Source organism: Cydia fagiglandana, chromosome 11 (genome assembly GCF_963556715.1).
Source record: "Cydia fagiglandana chromosome 11, ilCydFagi1.1, whole genome shotgun sequence".
In the NCBI taxonomy this organism is placed as follows: Eukaryota; Metazoa; Arthropoda; class Insecta; order Lepidoptera; family Tortricidae; genus Cydia; species Cydia fagiglandana.
The window spans coordinates 2,752,103-2,762,974 of NC_085942.1; the positions used below are offsets into that span (position 1 = coordinate 2,752,103).

Below are 10,872 nucleotides of genomic sequence, written 5' to 3' on the forward strand. Positions count from 1 at the left end.
CCCGACGTTGCTTAACTTTGGTCAAAAATCACGTTTAATGTATGGGAGCCCCATTTAAATCTTTATTTTATTCTGTATTTAGTATTTGTTGTTATAGCGGCAACAGAAATACATCATCTGTGAAAATTTCAACTGTCTAGCTATCACGGTTCGTGAGATACAGCCTGGTGACAGACGGACGGACGGACGGATGGACGGACGGACGGACGGACGGACGGACGGACGGACGGACGGACGGACGGACGGACGGACGGACGGACAGCGAAGTCTTAGTAATAGGGTCCCGTTTTACCCTTTGGGTACGGAACCCTAAAAATTGTCAAATATCCTATTGTAAGTTCTAGACCTTCTAGAGATCTTGGAAAACAGGTTACGCCATTGCTATTTTATCTAAAGAATAGGAGTACAAATTGTTTAACAAATTGTAATAGTTTCGGTCAACTATAAAGGAGTGAGTCATCACGCTAGACCGGGCCGGGCCCGGGCCGAGGCGTCCGACACGTCATTTTCTATGACGGCTGATCGGTGATCACGTGGTGTTTTCCATAGAAAACGAAGCTCCGGAACCTCCGGCCCGGTTTAGCATGAGTCATTCTTAAATCACACGTACAATTAATGATAAACAAAGTTTTGTACGGAACATTAAAAATATCGGTTAGATAAAAAAAAATATTGTTAAAATATATGAATTTATTATGACATTTGGCATTAAGTCCGCCATTTGTATATTGTTGTTTATATTTTGTGCAATAAAGTGTAAATAAATAAAAACTGCAATTAATGGTAAACATTCCATTTCTGACTGCAGCTGCACTACTAGTACTGAACGCGTCGCTGTTATAGTCAATTTCCATAGTAAAATGAACAGTAATGCAGCTGTCGTTGGAAATGGATTGTCACCTTTAGATACTAAAGTTTGGGGAGGAGAGGAAACAACCATTTGACTTTGAGCTGTGCTAATCACAACCATCATATGGCTGGTTTACGATTAAGTAGTTTTAACTTTTACGTTTCGTCCAGTTAATACTTTATACAACCCTAAAAGTACCAGCAATACACCAATGATCAACACAAGAGCGGCCGCGACTATGTCTCCATCGATGAAGGTAAGCCAGCTGACGTGTACGGCGGGGGCGCGCCTGCGCGTGCGACGCCGCAATGTGCGCTCGATCCACCAGATGGCGCGCTCGAGTGACGACTCGGAGCGGTCTTGCATCTCTTCGCTTAGAAGCTTTGAGCGGGAGCGGTAACTGAAATTAAAAATATAAAGGAGTTAATAAGGTAGGCGTGTCTCTTTCTCAATTTTCTCATACACAAGTCTGCAGCTTGTTTTTGGTAGCTTAATTTAAAGTCATCAAACTCATCAATAATGTGGTTATGTACGAGTATGTGACAGTGGTCAAACTACTCGTTCGTGAGAAATATCAATTGAAGATAAGGTAGATATTTGACTGACAACAATGACGATAATTTCGTAAACTCCAAAAGCCTAGTCCAGATATATCGTTAAATTCACAGAAAATTTTCCCTATTGTATCTTTCTTAAACTCTTGCTCATCTATGAGGCTAATAACTATTGGAACTTTGTTTACCACCTCCTACACTGTTTAAAAAACATCTTACCCTTTATCCCTTATAAGCTCTTCAATATTTTCCCGTAGTTGGTCTTCAGTAAGCGAAGTCAACTCCAGCCTTCGCCCCACACCAAGCCTTTCATATTGCTCAGCATTAAACCACTGGTCACCGAGCATAGGGAAGGCTAGGAGAGGCACACCAGCGCGGAGGGCCTCGTCTGTGGACTGGAGGCCTGCTTGGGTGATGAAGAGGACCACCTTCTTGTGACCTGCGTACAAAATCATTATCCATGTAGACTTCATCATTGTCCGCCGGCGTAAACACGCCAGTAATCTTTACACTCGTACCTATACACTATGTACTTAGAATCCCGAGAATCGCCGGAAGACCAGAGGGGCTACAGCGAAAACCGAAATTCGCAAATTGCGGGGATCTTTCTCTTTTACTCCTATGAAGGCGTAATAAGAGTGACAGAGAAAAATGCCCGCAATTTGCGAACTTCGATATTCGCGGTTATAGCCCAGCGCTGGCTTTCGGGTTAGCATCATGCTGAGGCGGGACCATTTCGTGGTAAACTGTATATGCTTACCACTAATACTTACTACTATGTATGTACTTTATGCCTTAAATATTATTTTTATAATACGTTTGTATGAAATGTAGTTTTAGTTTGCCATGAATAAATGAAATTATTCTAATTATCATTGCAGTAATAAAAAACTGAGGAAGCAATGAAGACATTTTCATATTGGCTAGCAGTTTTGTAGTAAGTTCTTTTCACTTCTATAGCCTGTTACAATGAAAATATCATAAAGACTCTTGTTTGCCTATGCCATCCTTTTTACTTACTTACTTCACTGGCTCAGCAACCCGAAGTGGATCTTGGCCTCCGACACTAGATTTCGCTATTCGTTCCTACCCTGTGCGATCCTTGTTACATTAACAAAATGTTGGACTACATCAAAGTCAGAGAAGGTGGAGGAAGGATCATTGTATAAGCTAGATACTTACGTAGCAGATCAGACTGTGGAAACCAAGCCGACGTCCGCACATTAGCCGGCAGTCCCGCTGGTGGCTCCTTCCACTTCCACAGCACATCATACTGCAGTGTCTCGAAGACCCGAATGAAGATCGCCATACGCTCCGGTGGAAGTAGCGACGGATCCGTGTTCGTGCCAAAACTCATGTAGATGACTCCGTGCTTTGATGAGTCCATCCATAATTTTAGGTCCTGGAACGAAGGTATCTAGATCGGTATTTTAGGTAATTTTATGGTCATCATCATCATCATCATCACAATTAAGAGCTTTGCTCCTGTCGGTAGAGTGATAACCAATCATTTCTTTTTTTTGCGAGTGTTTTAATTTCCTCAGACGACGCATTATTTTGGAAAGCGATGCTTGTTAAATACAATAAGAAATAGAAGAGGCATGATAGTAAGACACCTTATACGGTATGACAACTTTTTCCTTAACATCCTGGAAGGCAGGACTCAAAAGACAAAAGAAGGGAGACCTAGAATTACTTATCTCAGCTAAATTGTATGGTACCTATCTCATTATTATATATGGATTTCATCACGTAGGTACCGACGTGTCGTAAAAGTCGTCTCCGTTCCGTATTCTTGGTAGTACGAAAAACTCGCGCATCTAGAAGATAAGAAGTTACGTTTTCGGTTGAAGAATTGTCACTTTAGGGAATGACAAATCAGTATCGCATCACTGTGACATCTTATAAACATTGCTCGGATTGGGCTGTATAGCCATCCAAATTTATTGCGTGACATTGTAGACATTAAAGCATGTATTTAGAAATTATAGCCACGCTCGCGCCCATGCACGTAATAGACCCTTTTTTAATTTGTCAGGATGTCGCCGTGGACGGATACGTTGGGAGGACATCATCATCATCAGACATTATAAAGTCACTACGTCACACTATCATTAAAACGACTCTAAAGTCGTGTATTTGCATAGTTGCTGTCGCATTGAAAATAATTATGTGTCATTATATTGCAGCGTTTAGACAAACGTCGTAGCTTAGCTGCCATGTTTATCCTCTAGCCGCCCATACCTCAAACCTTGCCAAGCAAAATGAAACTCTATTTTGTCAACACAAAGTTCAAATTATAATGGAACTGCAGACCTTTTTATAGGTCTCTGGGCAGCTAGACGTTAAATTGCTTATATTCTTAACAAAAAATTACGAGTACTTAACGATGATGACGTCCAGACGGCTAAGATAAAGAATTAAGATAAAAAATAGTTTACTCAAGTAGGCATATTACAATGCGCTTATAAACATCAAATAAAGCTACACCAGCTCCAACCCTACACCTCGAGAAGATTTAAAACCCCCCTCAATTGGAGGAGGGTATCCCAAAATTCCCAATATGGGACCAGCAACAAACTCTGCGGGACACATCTTTTTAAATTATAGACTATCTAATATACTTACTAATACTCTTTTTGATATTATTCACAAGGCCTTAGTAAAAAGCATTGAAATTTAATAATACTTACGCCATGTGTGCTCTTATAACATTTTAACCATTTATTTTTGCTTCCTGGACATGTTTTTATTTAAAACAGGAAATTCTCTTTTTATAATATTATGCATCCGAACTCAAAGAGTTATATACAACAACTTTGGCCCCCTAAACTTGTTTATATTTACTCAAAATATTTCGTTATAGTGGGCCATTATTTGGCTACCCTATATAAGGTTAAATGTGTATAAAATCTACGGCAACAACATTGTTTATACACAATTACGAGTGGGTTCGTTACTGAATTAGTTGCCTACTTAATGTTAGAATAACTGTAATTTCAATATTTAGTTTATTTATTTATTTTGTTCATTAATATATGATAAAAAAATGTAGGAATTACAGCTAATTGTAGACGGTAATAAGTCGATGAAATATTAATCGTGATCAAAGACATAAGAAATCAATTAGTGACGATAACGAAACGTAGGTACGAACACGTGCAGACAATAAAAGCAAAACACACATCAACTGCCGTATTCGAACTTCAAGATATTCACAAGAGACGACATGTACTAGATCCATTCTAGATACGTTATAGTTTAGATATCAACTAGTTCTCTTTTGCAGCGCAATTCGGGCAACCAATGTCACTTTCACGTTAGATAGAGTAAGATATCTATTAGATGTGAATTGGATCTCTAAGTCATATCCTGTGGAAATCGTTCAAGAGTATCTCCAGAATCGCACAAATGTCAAAGAACTGTGTCCCTGATAATAATGATTTTGGGCCATCCACGTATAACCAAAACTTATATATCATTGGAAAGAGCGTTGTAAATACTCTGTTTGTATGAGTATATCATGCATGCATAAGTTGATGTGTAGGGATCAATAACGTGGTCCGTGGGAGTCTATGACAAGTATACATGGACATTTTTTTATGAATCATTTCCATAATTTAATTATATATCTTCTTGCACTCAGGGCAGGTGACCCGTCACCACGGGGAGGTGCCCGTGGTGACGATGGTAACAAATTAGATCTTTTTATCGTTTGGCCAAGACCCTGGACGCATGCTATGCCGTTATGGCAAGAGAACTGCGATTGAAAAGCGATTTTAATGTCTCTGGAGTCCGTCCTGGAGAGGAAGGATGCGAGCGGTAGATGTATCGGCAGGAACGAACCAGACTCCGATACAGGGTCAACCTGAAAATGCTACTGCACTTATAAGAATGATGCTCAAACTGTAGGCTGTTGCGCACATATAGCTTCAATTATATGGTATTTAGGATTCACTAGGCACCAAAAGGAACCCATTAAGACGCCTTCTTCTGGTAAAGAAGAATTTTTATAGGATTTGACACTTCTGATGAAGATTCGATGTTTGGTTGAGATTCCTACTTTGACATCTCGTAATTTCTAACGCATGCAGATTCTGGACTTAAAATATGTATTTTCTTTCTACACTCGAAGCACGCTATACACTGATATATATAAATAATATATACAGCATATGGCCCAATTCGGGACACAGTTCTTTGACAGGTTAGATCTTAAACATATCGTTATCGTATCTTGGTGATGTCTAAAGGATATCTATAGATGTCTATTTCAAAATCGGAATCGGGCCCCAAGTGTGCATTATGTAGTTGCTTAATAAAAGGTTGTGGTGGTCAATTAAATCATTAGAATGGTTAAATAAATAACCAATTTCTTGTGCAAAGAAATCTCTAGTTGGCAATTGCGTATGCCCGCGAATCTATCTGCGAGATTATCACGATTCATTCAAACTATCCCATGTCGGCCATGTCCATATCAATTTTCCATTCAAATTATCTCCTTAATTATCAATTTTATCGACATTAATTCAGCAGTTATGAGATAAAAGGTAACCTCTCTGGCCACATGGTCCGCCTTTGTCCTACCAATCGGACCACATGTTTTTTTTCTGCTTCGCTCGTCATCGCACCTATGCAGCACGGCTCTGTGAAGGACGCAGGTCGCGTTAAGGATGACTTACGTTAGACCGGGCCGGACCTTCCGGCGCTTACTTTTCTATGACAGATGACAGGTGATCACGTGATGCCTTCCATACAAAACGAAGGTCCGGAAGCTCCGGCCTGGACACGGCCCGGTCTAACGTGAGTCATCCTTTACTCATGTCTAGAACGCGGGATCCGATTAGTGGAACCACTTGGTCTAAGAAAACGACAGTTTCTAATTGTCCGATTAGTTAATCGGACCAACAGGAATCAAAAGTTCACGTAGGCGTAGGCGTAGGCCTACGTGAACTTTTGATTTCTTAGCTTAAGCCACGTGGTCCTATTAATAGTAGTAAGACGTCGAAGAAAATGATAGTCCGATTGGACAATCGAACCAGTCGGAATAAAAGTTCATGTGGTCTGACTGATAGGATAAATGCAGTAGGACCACGGCAGATAATTAATTTTGCTTATTTATAATATATTTAAGGGACCTTGCAGATATGCATAACGGTACAAATGCTTACCCGAGGCAGATCTTTAGACGGCGCACAATTAAGACTCCCCAAATGTATCACATTAGGCGGCACAGGGCGGTAGCCCTCAAACACAGGATCTATATTCACCATCAGTAACTCCACATTTTTATTCAACTCCTCTAACGGAGGGGTATCTTTGCCAAACAAGTCTCGAAGCATCACATCTTCTTTTTCTTGATACGACATCATTAACCGATACACCAGGTAACGGTTATACATCTCTGTTACTTTCTCCCATAATGTAAGGTTATATAGACGCGTGCGCAGGAAGTCTGGGTACAATATCGGGTTGAAAGGAGCACCCATTAATTGGTAATGTTCATCCATTCCCCCAAAAGAACCTATCAATATTGCAGGCGCTTTGAACACGTGGGACAGTGCCAGCGCTGGTCTCGTCCATGCCTCTGCAATCACCAGATCGAACTGTTTTTCTTTTTCAAACACCCTCTTTGCAGCCTCGCTTTTTATTTGCTTCGGGAATAGTTCTAAAATGAGATCATACGCCGTATCAACTTGCGTGTATAAATCATTTGGCTTTCCAGTGGAGGTTTTAATGAAGCGATCGATCCATGGAGCGTAGGATTCGTGGAGATCGATTTCTGTGAGATTCGGCGGGGCCTCGTCTGGAAAGGCTGGGTCAGTAGTCAAAATGACAACACGATGACGCTTTGCTAGTTCCTGTGCTATTGGGCGGAATGGTACCTGATGGCTAATAGAAGGTGTTGGCACTACGATGAGTATTTGCGCGGAATTTACGTACCACAGGCAGACGCATAATAATAAACGCGTATCGCCAGGCACCCCCCATTCTCAAGCCGATTTTCACAAATGCGATAAATACTCACTACAGACTGCAATTTTTGAGTGATAAGACTGATAAGTAAAAACTTACTAAGCAAATTTTCTGGTTATTTAATTTCAATGTTTTTGGACTTCCACATCATCTATAAACCTGTACAGTTCTTAACCGTGATGATTAAACTTGGTAACTAAATTGGTGCCTAAGGTTAGGGTCTTCTTATACGGAAAACTACTGCAATTAATATAGGCAATATACGCATCCATGATTACATAACGTTACGCACAAAGATTAAATTAAGACGAAATGTCGATTCTGTATTTACAATTTGATAATAATGCGTGTTCTAATTTGTGATTTCGTTTCTGTTTAATGAAAAGTCATTTTAGACACTGAGTGATGAAAATAAGAATACAATTCCAGGTTTTCATTTTATGTTGATTCGACCTTGAGTCTGCCTCATGAGAAGAAATGTGAATGCATTTCGTAAGCTCCAATTAGCGGCTTAAGCTGATTGGTGCTGACCACTTTTTTTGGGTTCCATACCTCAAAAGGAAAAAACAGGACCCTAATAAGATCGCTCGTGCGAGTCGTGCGTATGTCTTTCCGTCCGACCATTCCTCCCCTTTATATCTAAAACTACTGAGTCTAAAATTTTGAAAAAAAAATACACAAAATAGTATTTTACCTATAAATGACAGGAAAACCTATTAGAAATTTGCAGTCAAGCGTGAGTCGGACTCGGATACGGAACCCTTAGAACGCGAGTCCAACTCGCACTTGACGGGTTTTTATATACAACTGACTAGCGATTGACCCTAGTCACACCTGATAAAAAGTGAAAACAGAACTTAAGGAACCAAACCGGTCGCCGGAAGAACGGATTGGCGCGCGTTTTATGCATGGCTTTCACTTCATTTCGCATTCATGCTCATGCATGCATAAGATCAAAACCGTAACAAGTTGTTATATTTGAATCGGGCCCATTATCTTGTTTTTCTTATCTGCAGAGTTCGGCGAGGGTGAGTTAACCTTATAATTTGACGATTCTTACGTCTTATTGCTAGGCAAATAGCTCACACTCGCTGACCTTTGCTTATCTATCACCTTTTCACGATGGAAACGCTGATTTAACATTTATAATTGCAATGATGATAATGATAATGATTGATGTCACGAATTATTTGTGACCACGTGATGCTTTTATCACACATAGCCAGAATGAAAAAGGAAATCTGGAAATGATTCTAGTAACGGGAAAAGTCCAAGGAAGGCGACCACGTGGAAGAAGCCCAATGCGATGGACAGACCAGATCCGCGAAGGCACAAAATCTAAAATCCACGATGCACTGCACACTGCTGAAGATCGCAACAAGTGGAAAGAGTTAGTCTACAAAATAATTCGTGGAGGCTACGACCCTCAGCAATCAGGGATACGACACAAGGCGGGGGTGCTTTTTTGTACCTAATTTCTTGTTATGAAACAGTTCAGTTTTTTTAAATAAATGGCTATTCAGTCCAGTGGGACAATTTAGCCAGTGTCAAGGGAGAGCTAAATTAAGCAATTATGATATTTAAGATGGTTAACAGTTCAATAAGACAGTGTACGGATATGTAGACTTACCTGAGGCAGATCTTTAGACGGCGCACAATTAAGACTCCCCAAATGTATCACATTAGGCGGCACAGGGCGGTAGCCCTCAAACACAGGATCTATATTCACCATCAGTAACTCCACATTTTTATTCAACTCCTCTAATGGAGGCGTATCTTTGCCAAACAAGTCTCGAAGCATAACATCTTCTTTTTCCTGATACGACATCATTAATCGATACACTAGGTAACGGTTATACATCTCTGTTATTTTCTCCCATAATGTAAGATTATACAGACGCGTGCGCAGGAAGTCTGGGTACAATATTGGGTTGAAAGGAGCACCCATTAATTGGTAATGTTCATCCATTCCCCCAAGAGAACCCATCAATATAACAGGCGCTTTGAAGACGTGAGACAGTGCCCGTGCCGGTCTCGTCCATGCTTCTGCGATCACTAAATCGAAATGCTTTTCTTTTTCAAACACTTTCTTTACAGCCTCACTTTTCATTTGCTTCGGGAATATTTCTAAAATGAGATCATACGCCGTATCAACTTGCTTGTATAAATCATTTCGCTTTCCAGTGGCGGCTTTAACAAAGCGGTCGATCCATGGAGCGTAGCTTTCGTGGAGATCTATTTCTGTGAGATTCGGCGGGGCCTGATCTGGAAACGCTGGGTCAGTAGTCAAAATAACAACACGATGACGCTTTGCTAACTCCTGTGCTATTGGACGGAACACTACCTGATGGCTAATAGAAGGAGTTGGGACTACGATGAGTATCCGCGCGGTATCTCCGTACCATACGCAGATGCATATAATAAACGCGCATCGCCATCCACCCACCATTCTCAAGCCGATTGTCACAAATGCGTAGAAAACCAACTAAATGCTGTCATTTGTGAGGGATTGTGAAAATGTACTAAGAAACGCTGGTTAGGTATTTCAATCTAATGTTAGGTTTATAGAAGCGATATTCGTTTGAATAATTCATCACTGTCTTAGCCTCGAGAATGATCGGACAGTTCTAGCCTGTAATTACTATAATTGATAACTGAGTACAAGGTTAGGTACAGTCAGCATCAATATCCATAGTAGCGGATGAATCAACGTGTCAAAAGTATCTGCCACCCAAAAATACTTTTTCAAATAGAGATATATCTATAGTCTACAGTTTTCTGTCCAAAGTATATGTTACAGTCTAACCGTTCTACATTATAGAGGCACATCTATTTTTGTTATGCTGTTAGAAAATGGTAGACACTTTTGACGTATAGTTTCATAGCTACATTTGATACAAACTGCACTACTTACAAGGAAATTTACTTCAAACAATACATACTGCAACATTACGCCTCACAAAATTACTGTAATCAGTCGGTGCAATTACGGTCGATTTGTGTAAGATTTTTCCATATACTTTTTTTTCTGAGCCTATTTGAGTGTCCCACTGTTGGGCAAAGGAGGGAGAATCCCCTGATTTTCCATAACTGCCGATTTAACGCTTCTTCCGGCCAGTTGATAAAGAAGATGTCAACGTCGCCGCACGCGCACGTCGTGCGCGTCATACGCACGCAGCCGGGTGTGCACAGACCTTTATTCTGGGCCGAAGGGCGAAGGGAAGGGGGCGAGTGATCGAAATGTCGCCATTTCAGTTTGGGTAGGTACTAATAATTTCGTATTCAAGCATTACATTGCTCGCTTAATACAAAAGTGCCAACAGAATAGGAACAACTGTCATCAAACTTTTTTTAAACTTAAAAGTGCTAAAATATCGCAAGCTAAGCCACCAAATTACTTTGTTTCAAAATAGAAACTCAACATGGCAATATCTCCTAAAGATGGATATTCAGCGCAAACGTCTCATTTTAGACCTTACTCGGTTGTGATAA

The 10,872-nt window shown here is 40.4% G+C and overlaps 1 protein-coding gene across 1 annotated transcript; it reads right to left on the reverse strand.

Moving 5' to 3' along the window:
• Positions 1-672: 672 nt before the first annotated feature.
• On the reverse strand, positions 673-9,872 carry LOC134668726 (UDP-glycosyltransferase UGT5-like). The gene is made up of 4 exons (XM_063526167.1): positions 9,011-9,872; positions 2,587-2,806; positions 1,624-1,843; positions 673-1,250 (listed from the first exon to the last, which is right to left on the reverse strand). The coding sequence occupies exons 1-4, from the start codon at positions 9,827-9,829 to the stop codon at positions 989-991; spliced, it is 1,521 nt and encodes a 506-aa protein (XP_063382237.1). The 5' UTR covers positions 9,830-9,872; the 3' UTR covers positions 673-988.
• Positions 9,873-10,872: the final 1,000 nt, after the last annotated feature.

Excerpts from the sequence above, each read along its gene's own strand:
- LOC134668726 (XM_063526167.1), bottom strand. The coding sequence starts at position 9,829 with ATGGTGGGTGGATGGCGATGCGCGTTTATTATATGCATCTGCGTATGG. Across the intron at positions 2,807-9,010 it reads CGTCTAAAGATCTGCCTCAG|GACCTAAAATTATGGATGGA; the intron begins GTAAGTCTACAT and ends CCTTCGTTCCAG. Across the intron at positions 1,844-2,586 it reads TCCACAGTCTGATCTGCTAC|GTCACAAGAAGGTGGTCCTC; the intron begins GTAAGTATCTAG and ends TTTTGTACGCAG.